General features: G+C 39.8%; 1 protein-coding gene across 1 annotated transcript in view; it reads right to left on the bottom strand.

Moving 5' to 3' along the window:
• NPAS3 (neuronal PAS domain protein 3) overlaps window positions 1–19,266 on the bottom strand; it is a 1,100,928-nt gene that overhangs the window by 143,003 nt on the left and 938,659 nt on the right. The window contains exon 6 of the mRNA XM_036769637.1: window positions 18,872–19,046. Coding sequence (XP_036625532.1) covers window positions 18,872–19,046 — 175 coding nt within the window. The remainder of the gene's footprint in view (window positions 1–18,871; window positions 19,047–19,266) is intronic.

A 19,266-nucleotide genomic window follows, 5' to 3' on the forward strand; every position in this document is an offset into this window, starting at 1 on the left:
AGAGGAGAGAGACAGAGAGAGAGAGACAGAGAGAGAGAGAGACAGAGAGACAGAGAGAGAGAGAGACAGAGAGAGAGAGGGGGGAGAGGGAGGGAGAGGGAGAAGAAGAGGGAGAAAGAGGGAGAGACAGAGAGAGATGGGAGGAGGGAGGGAGAGGGAGAGATGGAGAGATTGTCTTTAAGCAGGGAGTTTTGTCTATGTTGACACCAGAAGTTTTCTGGAATGCAAAAACAGTAAGGATTTTGAAACAAACTTAACCACTACTGCCATCATCCCATCCCCCTTTTTTCCTTTAAATTCTCATTCATTTAAAGAGGAAGGAAGTTGTTAACCTCAGCCAAAGTGGTTTTGGTTTTCACCTCTTAACCATCACTGTGTACCACTGGTAGAAATGTTTTCTCTTCTACATCAAACCCCAGCTATGGGTTGCGCAAGAGGAATTTACGCTGCTATCGATCAGTCTCTCTTCTCTCCCTCCCAAGTTTTCGTTAAAGATGAGGTCGGCACATATTACCTCAACGCTCCATTTAAGACATCTGAGGGTGCCTCCCCCCCAACTCAACAGACTTTAAGTGCTTACTGCCAAATTCAGAACCTTGCTACCCCCGTGACGGCTTTGGGTGAAACCCTAAATATGTCCTGTTCACAGCTGGGAGAATTCAGTATAATCTTTTAGATTCTTTGAAATACTGTAAGTCTGATTTCATATATTCTTAGAAGACAGAAGCCCTGTAAAACAAACCAATGACCAACCAAATTAATCTAGTCTGTGAGCCTTTGTGGTTCTCTCCAAAAGGCTTTTTAAGTTTCTCCTTTTCTTTTTTAATCTACAATCAGTGAAATCCTACTTTTATAGTGCCCTTTTGCACCTGTATGCATAAAATGAATAACCCCACAGTTTAATTATGCAATATGCTATCAGTTTGGAGGTGATATAAAGTTGCAGATAGAGAAAGAATAAAAACCCCTTTTGGAATCCAAAATTAATATATGTCAAATTCAGGGTAAATCTTAATCTTTTCGAAACATTTCTCTAAAATAGATGTACCTTTATCATCTGGCACATCAAGATCACTTGGAGGGAGAGAGGGAGGGAGTGGGGGGGGAGGCATTTGGTTAACATGCTACAGAACAGCATTCTCTATTCCACCTGACTTCAGGCTATTCCTGAAAGATCTGAACAGTTGTATAATAATGAAAAATGGGCAAGACTTGTGGGGCATTGCCTGCACTCACATACCTCCGCCCACGCATTCATCATTCCGCAGGTATTGTCAGCGAAAGTTTAATTGCATAAACACTCTGTAACTGTCCTGTCATATTTCTTGTCAGTCTGGATTCCCTCTCTGGGCTCACTATCTCACAAAACTATAATTGAATTGCTACCAAATCACAAGAGGGCCCCCCCCCCAAATAAAATCTTTATGAATAGAATTTGTTTCCTATCAGCCGATTTGACAAATTGTGGCAGAGGGAAGGCCTCTGTGATAATTTCCGAGTTTATTCTAAACCCAGCTATTTGCTGTTTGCTCTTATCTGTTCTTTAGAATTTTAAAGCCCTAGTTGGTGTGTGTGTGTGTGTGTGTGTGTGTGTGTGTGTGCTCGTGTGTAAAAGGATGGGGGCAGTGGGAATATCAATATCCACAGCAACCCTAAGGAATTCAATGGTAATATTTTTTGCAGATGCTGAAGAGGCCAGTAAGGGGAAAAAAGAAGAAGGAGATTGTCTTTGCCCTCCTGTGAAATGGCACCATTGGTAACTGAAAGAATTCCAGACCAGTGATGAATTAAATTCTGTATGTCAAAGCAAACAGGCCTCATTCTCTCTTTATCGTGACCACGGGTAGGATTAAGTGCATGGCATTAAGTACATGATTTGGCAAAATGTCTCATTTTACATATTTTATTTATTCCTTGATAGGCCAATTTTTTGGGAGGAGGGGTAGTTGTTATCATCGTGAGCACTACCGAGCACATTCCTTGTCAGGTTTTGAAGACGATGATCCCCCCCAAAAAAAACCTAATAAAAAGGTATGACGTCGGATTTGCCTAAACATATCATCAGGAAACTTTAATGCAAATTAGAATGTGTTAAACTTTAATGTTTCCAGAAAACATAAAAATAAAATATATTTGATGTGAATCAAGGATTGCATTTTGCCTCATCTGCATTTTTATTTTACCCTAATGCATCCCAGAAAAATGTCACCAAAAAAAACCCTAGAAAAGGTCAAAACATCAGCCATTTTACTTTATAATTCCACTGGTGCTGTGGCCATGAGATATGGCTCTTGGTGAATAACTTTTAAATGGGATAGGGCTTCAACCGGATTGACAACTGTCTGATTGTTTATGTTTTTTAAATGCGCTTATCAAAATCACATAGGATTGATGGGTGTTTTTAGATGAAGTTATGTTTTTGCAACAGACTTAATTTAGGACTAAGGTTAAGGCTTAGGATAAATGAGTGCATTAGATGATTAAAGAACATTTGTCTTGTGGGACACTTAAGTCATTTGTTTATGACACTTGAAAACAAGCTTGGGAAAAAAAAAAGCACCATAGGTTTAACGCATCTATTTTATACAAATGTTAAACTAAAACTAATGACTTTTTTAATGGAACTCCAAGATATGCCACTTCACTAAATATCCAGGGGCAGAATAAAACGTGCAGTGAAGTAAACATGATGAAAAAAAGTATTGAAATACTGATTTGTCTCTAAATTGTGTATGTTTTATACATATATGTATGTGTATAAATGAAATATATGTGTGCAAAATGTGTATGTGTTTGTATTATATATACATATATAAATATGTGTGCATGTATGAAATATATGTGTATATTATATATGAATGTGTGTGTATGTGTGTTCCAAAAATCTTTTATTGGTTATTGCTTTTTCATAGAAGAAACCACATACTCTACTCCCCTCTACCCCACCCCACCTCCAAATGTTCTCATTTAATTTTAAAGAGTATGGGAAGCCTTAAAAATTTTTCTTGGATGGCACAATGGATGGGGCTATCATACTGCCCTGCACTTGGTATGATAAAATACCTTGTCATGGGGGACTGGATGGCTCAGGGGATTGGTAATGGGATATACAGAGCCTTTCACCCCTGGGTCACTGGTTTGAATTTTGCCCAGGTTGGCAGTGACTAAAAGTCATTAACATCTCATGGCTGCTTGGTGGCCTATGTGAAATGAGTTTCTTAATTTATTTATTTAAGTCCATATATGGGGGGACCTATGGGCATCTCTCCTTCTCCCTCTCTCTCCCTCTTTCTTCCTGTCTCTCTCTCTCTCCCTGTCTCTCTCTCTCTCTCCCTGTCTCTCTCTCTCTCTCTCCCTCTACACACACGTTGCACCATCATAATTCTAATAATCTCAGCTACTCAGACTCATGATTAACTGAAATCACACTGTAGGCCTTCCCCACCAAATGGATCGATTTATTCAAAGTTCAAATGAAAACTTAATCTTCCCTCCCCTCCCCACCACCTCCTGCCCTAGTTTAGATCATCACGGGTCAGTGAACTGGATGAGAAAGCAGGTTTGGTGGTCACAGGGCCCTGAGGTTACAGTGAGCTCTCTTCATCGTGCAGAGGCAATGTCTACAACCACAGGACTGCCAGAGACATCTATCTGCCAGACCCCCTTCTGGATGCTTCTCAACGAGGATGGATCTAGGCCTTATGATCACAGATTTAGAGCTAGAAGCAACTTTAGGGATCATTTGGACCAACGTCCTCTTTTTTTTCTCTTTTCACAGATGAAGGATCTGAAGGCCAGAGAGGGGAGTAGATTTGACCCAGCTCCCACAGCTAACTGACTAAGTCAGAAATTGAATCTAGGCTTGAACCTCAAATCCAGCATCCTTGCTCTATGCACTGCTGCCTCCTCCCGGGCCCAAGGAACACAGTCAGTATCCACGGCTGTTTCTATATGATGGCCACTGGAAACGGTAGTATTTCAATGAAATGGATCGTTATTATTTTAACAAGTGTTTGTTCTTTTACACAACATGTTATGCTCTGCCCCACCATGTTATGCATCAAGAAGTCAGGCTGGAAACTGCAAAGACTTGAATGATAACAGTGGTTCTATCCTAAAGCAGGACCAAGAGAACTTCCTGGCTAATGTAAAGGGAAGAGGAATTCACTGGTATCTCTTGGGGTCTAGAGTCTAGGAGAAGCAACAGGCATGTTAAAATCCTGAGAACAAGATTTTATATGGATGTATCGCTTTAAGAACCACCCAAGTACAGAATAGAAGAAATGTGGTTAGAACATATTTCACTTTGCCAAATACATATGGGCGTATATATACATACATGTATATGTATAGATAGTTACATACAGACACACATATGTGCATGTGTATGTGTTCTTGTTTTCAGTCATTTCAGTCATGTCTGACTCTCCATGACCCCATTTGTAGTTTTCTTGGCAGAGTTATTAGAGCTGCTTTCCATTTCCTTCTACAACTGCTTTTACAGATGAGGAACTGAGGCAAACAGGGTGAAAGTACCAGCCCAAGTGACATATGCCACCTATGCTGCATAAGTATGTGTATATGTTTGGGTACCTATGCACATATACATATATACAAACATACACCCATACATACCTACATACATGTGTATATACATGTATGTATATACACATGTATGTGTGTGTAGTGCAGTAGAGTGCCAGGCCTAAAGTCAGGAAGACTCATCTTCCTGCGTTCAAATCTGACCTCAGACACCAACTAGCTGCTTGACCCTGGGCAAATCACTTTACCCTGTCTGCCTCAGTTTCTTCGTCTGTAAAATGAGCTAGAGAAGGAAATGACAAACCCACCCCTCCAGTATCTTTGCCAAGATGTTGCAACAATTCGGCTAGCAGTTGCTGTGGGGTTGAAAAACTAACATGAGCCCAACAACAAGAACACTGCAAGCCCAGGTTCTTCTGATGTGCTTTACTAAGGAAAGCAAAGTTAAGGAGTTAACAATCTTACTTTAATCCAACATACGAATATTCACTCAGCTCAGGGGGAAAAGTCAGCACCCTGACCTTCAGAGCAAATACAAACAAATTACAAACATCAACAGACTTTGTCTAATTCAAATCTCAATTCATAGTTACCAGAGTTTAACAAAGTCTGAACACCCAGGCTGACAAGCTGGAGGGCTCTTAACTACAGCTGCCCAGAGTCTCCACATCAGCACACCGCCAAGAGTGAGAGCCCTAAGCAAATAGCTCTGTTCTCTCTTTTTATGTACTCTTTAGCCATCATCAAACATCATCTGAGCAACCAGAACTTAAGCTCTTACTACTGGCTCTGGTCTTAGCAACTTCCCTTAGGACACTGGGGGCTTCACCCTGGGGGTTTTGGGCTTACTTGGGAGCCATATAATCAGACCTCCTTTTATTGCCCCCACTTAGAGCCCCACCTTAGTTAGCAGTGCACAAGAAAACCCCAAATGGGGTCACAAAGAGTCAGGCATGACTGAAACAACTCAACAACAACTACACACATACACATACACACACACACACACACATTTTATAATAGACTTCAAGTTTAAAAAGAAGTCAACAATGGGGAATAGCAGCCAGAAAAGCTTATGAGATCTTAGGCTTCACTAATGGAAATCTAGTGGACAGCCCAAGGATGGTCATTGCCCCACAGTATTCTGCCTTGGTCAGACCACATTTGGAATACTTTATCTGATTCTGGGTGCCAGATTTTTAAGGGATAGGCAAGAGATGGAATGTAACCGGAGGTTGGGGACTAGGATAATAAAGAGACTGACACCACACTACAAGGAGATCTTCCAAATGATTTGGGGATATTTAGCCTGGAGATGAGAAGACTTATGTGATTTGATCATTTGGCTTGTCCCCAAGTAGCATCAGTATTTTTATTAACAGATGGAATTGACAGAGAAGCATATCTCTTGGCATTCCGTTCCAACATTTGCATTGGGAGGTAGTAGATGACTATGAGTTTCACTCGTGGTCTTTAAGCAGAGGCTCAGGTTGTTCTAAGGATTCCTTCATAGCTATGAGTTGGATTTGATGGCCACTAAGGTCCCTTCCAACTCCAAACTTTTGTGGTTTATGTGATTTACTAACCCCTCATTATATTCAAGACAATAGACTAGATGCTGGTGATATAAAGACAAAAATGTAACAATCCCTGCCTTCAAGGAAGTTTCACTATACTTGGGACATGTGATATATTATGTTCACTGAAAAGTATAAAACAAGGTAGAGATGATAATAATTAGAATTGTCTTAGAGTAGAATGGGCTGCCTTTGTGAGGAGCGGATGGAAGTTCCCCATCACCATGTAAGTGGAGGCTTGTCAGCGATGTCGTGGATGGAAATTGTGATTTCATTAGGATTTGGACTAGATAATACCAAAGGTCCCTTCCCATTGTACTTGCCAAATCCAATGGCCTTTTTTTTCATTCCCAGCATCCTTTGCTCCTCTGCAGCATTTGGTACTAATGGCCATTCATCTTGGAGTCAGGAGAGTCCTGAGTTAAAATCCCATTCCTAATACTAGCTGTGTGATCCTGGACAAATAAATTAAGCCCTTTGATTTACTCATCTTTAAGGTGGAATTAATGATTCTTTAAGTATTTGCCTCACAGGATTGTTGTGAGGATTGGGTGAAATAATGTATTTTGCATACTTTAAAATACTACGTAAGTATCAGTAGTAAAAGGAGTTTTTATCTTTTGGTAATTATTATTGTTGTTGCTGTCATTCCTTTGCATCTCATGACACTGAATTTTCCTGGTTTTCCTGCCTACAATCATACCATCTCTGCATTCTTCACGAAGTCCTCTTCTGTATAGCTATTTGTCATAATTCTGTCCTTCAATCTCTCTCCTCTCCTCTCATCCCCTGTCCTCTCACCTCTCATCCCCCCTCCTCTCTCTCCTCCTCTTCTCCCCCCTTGTCTCCTCTCCTCTCCTTTCTCCTCTCATCCCCTCTTCTCTCCTTCCCTCTCCTCTCCTCCCCTCTACACTTTCCTCTTCTCTCCTTTCTATCCATTATCTCCCTTTGTATCAGCTCTTCCCATATCTTCAACTTTCACCACTACTCCTATATCAATACCTTCAACTTTGACCTATTCTTGAGTCCATAAACAGCATTTCCATGGGCCTCCTGGAAATATTCACCTGGATGTTGACACATCTGACTCAACACATTCCAGCGCAAACTCTTTTCTTGAAAATCTCCTTCTCTCCCTGAATTTTCTGTTTCCATAAATGGCGTAGTAGTCACCAGATCACTCAAGCTGAAGACCTAACAGTAATCTTTGACCCCTCTCTTCTTCTGCTTCCACATCCAATCACATGCCACCAATAGTAACACCAACGCTGACAAGTTTATTTAGTGATTTAAAATTTACAAAGTGTTTTCTGCACAACGATCCTGTAAGTTCATGTGAGTATATTTTTGTGACCAGTGATTTCATAAGTGTAAAAAATTCCCAGTCTTAGAACTCCTTCCCCAATTATAGATTATCAATACACCCCAACTTTACAATCTTAGAGCCTTGCTTGGGGCACAGAGAGATTAAGTGACTTGCTCATGGTCACACAGCTAGCATTTGACCGAACCAGACTTAAACCCTGGTCTTTCAGACTCCAAGGGCAGCCCATTATCCACTGGGTCATGTATTGCCTCAGTTCAAGTATCATTATCTCTGTTTTCCAGATGAAGAAACTGAGGCTTGGAGAGGTGAACGATTTGCCCATGGCGACACAATTCACGAGTGTCAGATCAGTAATTTAAACTCAGGTTTTCTATCTCCAATTGCAGCAGTCTTTCCACTAAACCACATCCACTCTTGAGTTGCCAAGGCGCCTCATTTCTACCTTTGAAATATGCTGCATCTGTCTTTGCTTTCCCTTTACTTCGTCACCTAGGTGGTGCAGTGGATAGACTGCTGGGCCTGGAGTCAGGAAGATGTAAGTTCAAATCTGGTTTTGGATGCTTACGAGCTGTGTGACCCTGGGCAAGTCACTTAAGATTTTGCCTCAGTTCCCTCATCTGTAAAATAAGGACAATAATACCTACCTCCCAGGGGTGTTATGGGGATCAAATGAGATAATAATTGTAAATGGCTCAGCATAGTAGCGATCACTGTATGGATGTTAGTTATTGTCACTATAATTGGTCTAAAGCTTCATTACATTCTGTCTGGACTACTGCAGTTGCACTTAACTAGTCTCCCTTCCGTCTCTCTCCATTGCAATCCATTTTATATGCCACTGTCAAATTAATCTGCCTAATTCACAGATTTGATTCATACAATTCCATTATTGAAAATGAAAATCTCCCTAGCCTGACACTGAAGGCATTCTGAAGTCGCTAAACTTCCTCTTTGTCCTTATCTCATGTCGCTTTCCCCTTCACACATCCAATCCAGCCAAACAAACTGAGCCACCCTCCACAAACATTCTTTTGCCAGTCTGCTTCTCTGCTTCTGCTCATCCCATTCCCCAAGGTTCAGATGTCCTCCCCTTCCAATCTCCACTTGGTGAAATCTCACCTGCCATTCCAGGCCTAACCCATATGTCACTTCCTTCATGAGGCCTTCCGTGATCTCTCCTTCCTCAGATCTTATATAATACTTTGTACTTCCATGCACTTCTGTTGCATTTTTATTATGGTTATTATTATGCAAATCTTGTCTGCCCTCTAAATCCCTGTCCATACATATCTACCTACATGCACAGATGCTAAATTGTAAACTCCCAGAAGGAAAACACTTATGCCTTATATATCGTTGCATTTAATTCAGTGTCTAGTACAGTGCTTTGCCTCCAATGGGCACTTAATAACTGCAGAATTAAATTTATTGAATTGGGTAAATTGTAGTGCATTTCAATTGATACACAGTAAAAATATACGACCTGAAGAAGAAGTAAACAACTCTCCTAACTCTTTACTCTTCCAGAGTCTGGACCAGTTGTTTTAGTAAATTAAATAATAATACTTCACATCTGCAATGCTTTAGAGTTGACAAAGTACTTTCCTAGTAAGAACTTCATGAGATAAGAAGTTCAAACATTATTACTTTCATTTAAGGGAAGGGACCAAGCATTTACATAGTGCCTACCATGTGCCAGGCACTGTGCTAAGTACTTTACAGATATTATCTCATTTGTTTCTCAACAACAACCCCTGGAGGTATAGGTGCTATTACTATCCCATTTTACAGAAGAGATAACAGAGGCAAATATGGGTTAAATAACTTGCCCAGAGTGTTACAGCTAGCAAGTGTCTGAGGCCAGAGTTGAACTTACTTTTTTTCTGGATGACCATGCCAGTCATCCTGACCTATATCTGGACACTGGACTTCGATGACTCTGGAGAAGACAGTGAGGCTGATGACTTTGCACAGCCCTCCCTCACTTAAATCCTATTCGCACGCAAGTCAAGACATCACCCTCGCGATGTCACTGGTCGTCTTCGAGAATGAAGAATGAACAACAACCACAACAGTAATTTTTCCTGACTCTAGGGCAGGTCCTCTATCCACTCTACCACCTATGTAGGCAATGAATGATTCCATCTTTTGGAAAATAAGGCCCAAGAAAATGTGGAGCATCAAGGAAGCTAGGTGGCACAGTCAGTAGAGCACGGGCCCTGGAGTCAGGAGGACTTGAGTTCAAATCTGACCTCAGACACTTGACACACTTACTAGGTGTGTGACTTTGGGCAAGTCCCTTCACCCCGATTGCTCTGCCTTCCCTCCTCCAAAAAAAAAAAAAAGAAAATGTGGAGCATCATAGCCTGTCTGTTGTTGCCTGTTCCACCAGCTTGCCCTGCTCTAATTAATTTCTCTAATATTGGGAAATGGATCACTCTATGGAGAAGGAGGGGATAATTATAGTTCTCCAGGGAATAACTATATTCTCTGTCCCCCAAGACCTGATGCCTAAAATTTACTTGAGAAGCTTCTGCTGCCCTTCACCTATTTCAGGGACCTGAATCAAGAGACGGCAAGGTTTCGTGGAAATTCCTGGTGCACAAAGTGCAAAACAGCAGAAAGGCCATAAAGATAGTTTTTCCATTGGGCCTGTCTGTGCACGTGGCCAGAAGTGGAGGTCCTGGCTCTCGATGAGTTTTGCTCATCTTCTAACTGTTCAGATGCTGTTGCCCAGAGAATGAGGGAAAGGAGATGATATGTGGGAAAGAAAGGACATAGTAGGACATGTCTAATTATAACAGAGTAGATTTAAAGCTGCGAGGGAACTTAGGAGGTTATCTAGTCCGACTGCCTCTTTTATTAGCTAGGTGGCACAGTGGATAGAGAGCTAGACTGAAGAGTCTGGAAGGCCTGAAGTCAAATGCTGCCCCAGATACTTACTGAAGCATGGAGAAATTAAGTGACTTGTCCAAAGTCACAAAACTAGTTAAGTATCTGAAGCAAATTTTTTTGAGAGAGGGTCTTTCTATCTTACATAGCCTGCAACACCTTTATAACTGACCTTATTTTAATAATGATTGCTCCTGGGGCCTACCATATTGACTTGGCCAGACTAGTTCAGAACTCCTGAGATCAAGAGATCTACCAGTTTCAGCCTCGTAGGTAGCAAGGATTACAGACACATGCCACCACATTGGGCTGAACCCACATCCAATGCTATTTCCTCTCAATGCCGTATCATGGATCCAGGTCATAGAAAATGATGGTGGATAAATGAACGGTGGCAAAAGTTTCTCAAGCAGGTTTTAGGCATCAGGCCTTGGGGGATGGAGAATATAGTTATTCCGGGGAGAGCTATAGTTATTCCCTCCTTCTTCACAGAAGATCCATGTCCCAATACTAGAGAAGTTGATGGAGTTTAATGCTACCTCTCAAATAGGAATATTGGCCCTATCCACCTCGCCTCTCAAATAGTAATATTGGAGCTATCCGCCTCACTAGGCTTTTCTGAAGAAGAGGCTTCATAAGCTTTAAAGCACTATTGGAATGGAAAACTATCATGATTATGTGTGTGGTGAGTACCAAAGAAATAGAAAAATCACTTGAGGAGGGTCTCCATCAATGTGTTGAATTTATCCTCTATAGAAGGTCTCTGGGAAGACATGGGCAAAAATCATAGTATGGGAAAGCATGGGATGTATTGTTATCTACAACTGATGAAGGAAATGAGAGTCATAAGGTAACATTAAGATGGTCCATTTTGGCAGTGTTTTCATTTTTTTTAAATGTTACCCTATAAAAGGGCTATAACTATTATCCAAAGGATGTTACCATTAAAAGGAAAATACGCATTGCTCATGTTTACCTTTAGAGACCAATGAATCTACTTTAGATTAAAAAGCCTATACTAACACTGATTTGCTTCTTTGAATTTTCTCATCATTTTCTCAGGGTAACATCAGGTAAAGAAAAGATCTCAGAGTGAGGTAGGTCTAGGTTCAAGTTCTGCTTGTGACATATTGGCTATGTTAGCTTGGGCAAGTCACTTAACTTTTTAGCATTTTGTCTAGGCAAAAGGCCCTGTCTTTTTAAATAAGTAATTATTATTACTATTAATTATTTTAATTAAGTAATTATTAAACACCTACTATGCGTCAGGTATTGTGCTAAGTGCTGGGGATACAAAGAAAGGTAGAAGACAGTTTTTCTTAATCTAGTAGGAGACATGGCATGTTAACAACTATGTACATACATACCACATTAGAGGAGTTGCTAACCAGCATTAGATTGAGTTTCTTCATCTGGGAATTCTCAAAAACAATGAAATCATGGGTTTCTTCTAAAAAAAACAAAAAAATATGGAACACCCAAACTTCCAAACCTGTTTGCGTAGTGATTTCTTATTAGAAAAGAAGGCTCTCTTCACTGCACCAGAGAACTTGCTGGTTGCTTTTCTCCCAAGGTCCCTTCTCGCTCTCCTGTTCTTCAGCCCTTAGACTCTCCTCTCCTTCAGCTCATCCCTGAACTGTTAGAGGCTCCGTTCTAATCTTGGCTCAGCAACTGACTTTAGGTGGCCTTGGGCGACCACTTGCACCGTCTGTGATTCATTTTGCATGGCTGTAAAACAGGGATAACGGCGCTGACCTCCCTCAGAGGGAGATAGTGTGAATTAACTCCTGTAATTACCAGTTGGTGTGCTCTGGATACATGAAGTGCTCTATTAATGCCAACTATTATCACAGCAGCCCCAGGAACAGCTTTGTTTCAAAAGAACAAGGCTCACAGAAGATCTGCTTGGCAAAACACTGACAACCAAACATTGCAAACTTTGCACAGAAGCAATATTTCCAGCATTTTCCCCAAAGCAATCGCGAGTAAATTGCTCACTAGGGGTGGAAATGGTTTTCGACCAATTTTGCCTCTTCTGATCTATGCACCCTGCAAGGCTTAGTCAATGCCAGGTAACTTATCCTTTGTAACTCTACTGTTTAGAGCAGATGAGGAATCCAGAATGGTATAATTTTGACAGGAGAGAGATTTCTGTGTAGTGGTATGTATTAAGAACAAATGACTTGTGAGCTTTGTTCAAGAAGGTAAGAGCTTTATAAATTGAACCTATAAATTGTAATTATCAAGCACCCAACTTGGACATGTTTTGTTGAAATGCAGAGAAAAAATAGGTTGCCTGTTAGCAACTTAGCTTGAGCTTTATTTTATAGAAACATTAAAAAAATTCCCCCTCATCACCACAGGTAAGGAAACAGCAGAATTATGATGCAGAGATCTAGGAAATAACTGCCTCCAAATAATGGGTTTAAAAATAATATTAATTTTCTATTATTATTATTATTGTAGGCTTAGAAAAATTGGCCCTTATAATTTAACGTCTTGTTTATTTTGATAAGAGAGTTCTCTCCTCCAAGTATTCTGTGGGTTATTTGCCATACTTCCATGATATCACCATATTCACTTGCATAAGAATTATACTTTTTGAACTGAAAAATGGGGTTACTGATTATTAGAAAGAGAATCGGGGAGGGAAAGACAGACAAATACTACAGAGTCTGATTCCTAGAAGGAAAAGAGAGGCCATTTTTCTACAATCAGAGCAACTTCACTGGCAATTTTTCCATTTTGAAACGGTAGAGAGAGCAAGGTCTAAGAGCTGGGGTGGGTGGCTTGGGCCTGCAGTCATGGGGTGCAGTAGCTAGACCTGAAGAGTAGCCTATTTATGGGTAGGAGAGAATTGGCTTTTTGAGTGATTACTCCAGGTGCTAAAGGCACCAAGGTATTTTGAACATTATCTCATCCCCAGTATGAGCACATGTGTGGATCATAGAGGGCACAGCTAAAATACGGGTGATACATGCTTGATTGATATATACCATTAAATTTTCAGCTCTTTGAGGGCAGAACCTATCTTTTGCCTCTTTTTTTATCTGCAGTGCTAGCACAATGCCTGGCACATAGTAGTAGCTTAATAAATGTTTATTGATCGATTAAATTAATTGACACTTGTAGCACCTATACTTAGATAAAACAAGAAGGAAAGTATGGCCACCTAGCTCTCCTTCTAGAAGACACCTTTTAACTGCCGGAGGTGCTATAGAAAATGAGATGGCCATTTTTGCTGTCATATAAAAGGGCCTTGACTATTATCCAGGGGATATTACTGTATAAGGGAAAACAGGCATTGCTGATGTTCACCTTTAGAGCCAAATGAATTCACTGTAGAACAGAAAACCTATACTAATACTAATTTGCCTTTTTGAATTTATTCATCATTTTCCCAGAGTAACATCAAATAGATTTTGTAATGACATTGGGAGAAATAGAAACATTTTATTTCTAAAGATGAACAATAATTAAGGTACATATACTGCCCCCAGGACTTTTTTTTCCTTTAATGAGAACATTGCCAAAATGCACCACTTTAAAATTACCTTATAACTTTCATTGGTAACAATGAAACCAGTCTAGTTAAACTGTTTTCTGTATGATATGCTCAGCACTTATACATGCAGATGTTATTAACCAAAATAAGACTGGCTTATGGTGACATGTACCCTCCTGGCTTTTTGTTCTAGCTATAGTAGAGACAAATTTCACATTCAATCCATCAGAGATAACCGTGGTAAGTTATCTGATGGATTTATCTTTGCTTATGTTGTATGAATATGGAAGAGAATTAAATGTGTGTTTACAGTTTGATAAACATTCAACATAAATTATACATTTTAATTTCATTTATTAGTTAGGGACTATGGAAAGTGGGGATTTCATAGCATACAAACTGCCATACAGATTGAAGGATTAGACAGGCTCCTGAAAAGGAGCACTAATTGTAAGCACAAAATCCATTCCGATTTTAAAGCCGTCACTACATGATTCGGAACTCGGAGTTTAAGTAAAGTAGCAGTGGAATCGGGGCTCAACCAAGTGACTATGTGATGGAGGAAGAACGTTTCAGGTGGGGAATTTACTCAGAGAACTCTGAAATCCTGCCAGCTCATCACAGTCTTTAGGAATAACCTCAGAGCAAATACCCTTCCTTACCATTTGAATACTTCTACCGATGTTGGGAGCATCATGCTATCCTTTCACAAAGCTCTCTTTATCATGTTAAGGAAGCAGGCCAGGCCTGGTAGCATTAGCATAAGTATAAATCCTCCCCTCCCTCTCAGGTCCCCCCCCACCCCGATATTATCTTACCACATAATGATTCCAAAAATCTCACAGAGATTAATGGTGATCACATAATTCCGGAAAGTCAGTACTCTATATGTAGAAATATATTGGCAATAAAAACCAGTCACTGTTGTGCCTTTTCCCCAGTAGGGGATCTCTCACTTTTCTTTGATTTTTAAAGGCTTCAGATCAATAACTGGAGTGACATTATTAACAGCTCCCTCAACACCTTGGCCAGCACTAATATTAAATCCATTATACCTTCTGTTTGACATTTGCAGTACAGCAGAAAGTGCTGTAGATACAGTCACACTGTCTTGGGACCAGGGTTGGATGCTGGGTTAGTAAGATGGTTTCCCTTGCCTGACTTCTAAATTCAGCTTATTGATAGGAAACTGGGGCTATTTCAGAAAACTACACTAGGCAGTAAATAATTCAACTGTCAAAGTACAGGTATCTCCTATCTGTGTGGCTTTTGGAACAAAGCACCGAGCCAGTCTTCAGATGAATGTTGAAATTCCTTATTGTTTTCTTGTCTGCCATTTGTACCTGTTATCCTATCATCTATTGGGGAACCTTCTAATGAACTCCTTGGAGAGACGAACATGAAGGTCTGCAAAAATGAGCGGCTTCTGTTCTTTCCAGTCAGAGCAGGATCTGATCAGATTTCCTTAATCTCAAAGGCATAAGCATCTGTATAAGGGCCTCAACGATTCCGTTTTGATAATGAAGATGTCTGTTGAGCTTAGTAATTTCGGCAACATTTAATGGCACACACATGCAAAAATCACGTAGCAAATGACTATCTCAACCTGTTCCTTTCCACCCGGTAGCAGTCTAGCTTCCAGTTGAAACTTTTAAAGGAAGCCTTACAGCCAGTATCTCAGAGAATCAATGGGTTAAATTTGCTGTTGTAGTTATTCTTCACCCAAAGTACTGTCTCATACATTTTGCTAAGTTGTCTAAATCCTGGTGTAGTATTGATTTCTCCCTCTATGAGCTCTTACCCATTCAATAAGCTGCAAGGACCCTCGTCCTGGCTCAATTCACTCTAAAGCAGGGCTGGGATATGTTATTCCTGACGGTAGACCTACAGTTAGGAGCTTATTACCAGGAAGCTAAAAACAGCTTTTGCAACAGAAAAGGAAACTTTTTCTTTAAAAATATATAAATAAATAAGGGCAATTGACCAAGTTATTCTATAACCTAACCTCAGAAATAGGGTCTTTTGGTTTGAAAATGTTTCTAAATTTCTCTAGCATTCCTTGGAAACAGCTGGTTTTCCATTTATTGAGCGCTTAACAGTAGCTACGCTGAATTTATTAAAAGAAGGGTATGGCACTCATAATCCCAAGACTGTGAAACCATTAAAAGGAATGAAAAGATATAAGAAGACCCATGGAGAGTAAATTAAGCATTCAGTCTGTATGGTCCAGAGATTCTGAGCTTGACAATATCATGGGAGGCTGCAGGTTAAGGAAAGCATTCTCCAAAATGGTCAAATCAACCTTTAAAGGGTGGTAATCTTTAACATGATAATTTTTTTTAACCCAGGCAATCCATTTCCTTTTCATATGTCCTAAGAGTTTCTTTAGGATCTAAGGGCTGAATATTAAAAGAAATATCATATTTACCCAACCATCAAGAAAGACACATGCACACATACAAAGAATATATTTGGGTTGGCTGTACAGTCCAGATCTTTCCTTTTATTATTTCCTTTCATTATCTTCAGACTGATTTAAGACAAGACAATCAAAGGACTGGCTGCTCAGAGCAATAGAATTCTTATTACAGCCCAGTATCATTGCCTCTTAGGCTAGTTTAGTCTCTTATTTCCTTTTATTATAATGCCAAATGTTATTTAGATTTCAGTCATTTAGTAATGCTACACTGAACACATCACAAGCCTTCTGAAAAATTCCACACCTACTAGCCTCTTCATTTTCATAATACTCATATGTTTGTAGACCTTTTCCCCCAAATTACACTGCTATTTAAAAAAAAATCTGTGTCTTAACATAGTTTAAAAGATTATGTCGCTATGAACATAAACACTCTTCCACGTTATTAAGATTCAGAAAATCTAGTTAAAATTCCTTCAGCTTTTAAGAAACATAAGCAGCTTTGGGATGTAGTGCCTGACACTAACTTTTTAACTAATTCCCTTAGAGGGATCATCTGCATTAGTGAAGATATTTGGTTAAAGGTAGCACCTTCAGCAGCTTTTCAGTACTTGAGCAGTCAATCTCAATGTTATTAAGAACTGAAGGTCTGAAATGGCCCAAACCAAGGATTTTCAACACAAAGAAGGTATAACATTCACCCAAAGGACTTTGGAATCACACATAAGGAGGGGAGAAACTCTTCTTACTAGGACTGCCGAGGCAATAGAGAAAGCTGTTATTTGGGAGTGACACTTCTACTGGGAAGCAGAGGAAGCTCTTGAGGGGAGTAGGGGAAAGAAACTTGAGCAAAATGGCTGCTTTTTTCAAGCAGTGAAAAGACCAGCATTCAACTTTGAAAGAGAGAAGGATTCAGGAAATTCTGGGGCTATCTGCGGAAGGTAATAACGGATGGAAGAAGAAAGATGAGCACTCTAAGAATATGATGAGAGTCATTTTGTCTATGGATACTTCGTAGAAGGTGTAAGATTTCATAGTGGCTTGAGTATCAAATCTGGACCTATTTTGATATTCATGATAAGTTAGGACCAAGAGCATTTCAGTTGGAATGTGTGATGAGTTCTTGAACCTACCTTGTGACAGAGGAAGATTATTGAAAGAAAAAGACTAGCAAACAATTGGTTTCTTTAGGTCTGTGTCCAGGGGTTTATAAATTATAAACCTTCCACACCACTAAGCTGTGGCCAGTCTAGAATAACAACATCTGTAGAGGCCAGAGTCTAGTTCTGTCCCTTTCTATTATTAGGGAACAGGGACTGGTTCAACATTTCCCAAAGGTAATAGTCTTCTTTTTCCTTCTTTCTTCTTTCATAAGAAAAACCTACTGTGTAAAGGCTAGATGCAGTCAGCATCTTCCTGAAGGGGCATGGAAAGAATTATTTTCTTTCTTTATCAGCTCAAGGACTCCAATATTAACCCTGAGATTTGTTTCTCCCTTTTTCTCTCCTAATAAAATATTTTTTTGCCTTATGAATCTGTTTTAAAACAACATATCAAGTACAGTACAAACATCTTTAAAGAGTACAAAAATAATTTCACAAGTAAGCAAATAAAACTTTGCACTTCAAATCAGGCCTTGATTCATTAAAAATCTTAAACTTCTCATGAGAAAAATTAACATTTAAACCACTGCTGCTTGGCCAAGCACTCCACCACACAAGAATATGAAATATCTCCTCTAAAAAAGTACAAAAAGGACAAAACCACAAATGTGGAACTTCAATTAATTTAAAGCCCCAATCAGCAAAGAATAAATCCTTCGCAGATCTAATTACCAGAGCTCTCGGAAGACCCAGGCCGACCAGCCAATCTTCCTCGTGTTTGAACAGCTTGATGAACTAGGGGACTGATGGATATCAAGTCATTTTGTTTAATTTATAAATGGATTTTCCCCTAATACTTAAATTATCATCAGTACAACACAATGAAAATGGGAACATTCTGAATGCAAAGTCTATAAGAGGCCTGGAAGGAATCCCAATGAGGAATGTCACCTCTGTTCATTCCTCTATACAATTGATCTAATTAAATACTGAGGGTGGAAAGGCAGTTTAAAATGTAGCCATTACTGTTTTCTTTTTAGCCTTAATTTATCTGTTCACATCTTTCAAGTACCTTCTGATGCTAAAAAAAAAAAAAAAGGAACCAAGAATTCTGCATGTGCCCAGTACTTTTCATTCTACACAAACCTATTCATAGATTTTGCTGAATAATAAATAAGTACATTGCATTTAGCCACTGTAACAATCCAAGAAGAGGGTATTCTAAATCAGAGCCTTTTACAGTCATTTGAAAGAAAAACTAAAGAAACTAATGCCTTTTGTATGTATTGTTCAACCAAAATTAGATCCTTGCTATTATACTTATTAAAATGTCTCTTTATTTTCAAATCTCTTCCTGATTTAATTACTGCATGAAACTGAAAGCCTTGCACAGCATTGTTAAATACCATTAGACCTATTTATAGTCTCTTCACACCAGCAACTTGAGCTCAATCATTTGGTAAAGGTCCTGCCCGCCAACCCACTCATTGTGATTGCAATTCCCACCTGGCTCAGGGGTCTCAGACTGAGAAGATGAAGACGCTGAGCTGGCTCCATCCTCTGCTGTCCCCTGTGAGAGGAGGCCTCGCCCGGGTGGAAGCTTCATGCCCAGCTGCTCTGCCATTTCCACATGGTCTCCTGGGTGGACATAGTCAAATACACTGCTGCCTGTCAGTTCCACCTAGGGGGACAAAAGAAATGGTGGGAGAGGAGGGAAAAGAAGGAAAAGAGAAGGGTTACTTGCTTTTTCATTTCCAACTCTAGGACACTATTAAGTTAGGCACTGAATAGAAATGCAAATCTGGCTCAGTCCAAAAACACAGGCTATATTAGCAGTCAGCATAGACCCCTCCTTGATTAGGCCTAGGGTGTGGGCTATAGAAGAATCACTGAACCCGAAA

Source organism: Trichosurus vulpecula, chromosome 8 (assembly GCF_011100635.1).
Source record: "Trichosurus vulpecula isolate mTriVul1 chromosome 8, mTriVul1.pri, whole genome shotgun sequence".
NCBI lineage: Eukaryota > Metazoa > Chordata > Mammalia > Diprotodontia > Phalangeridae > Trichosurus > Trichosurus vulpecula.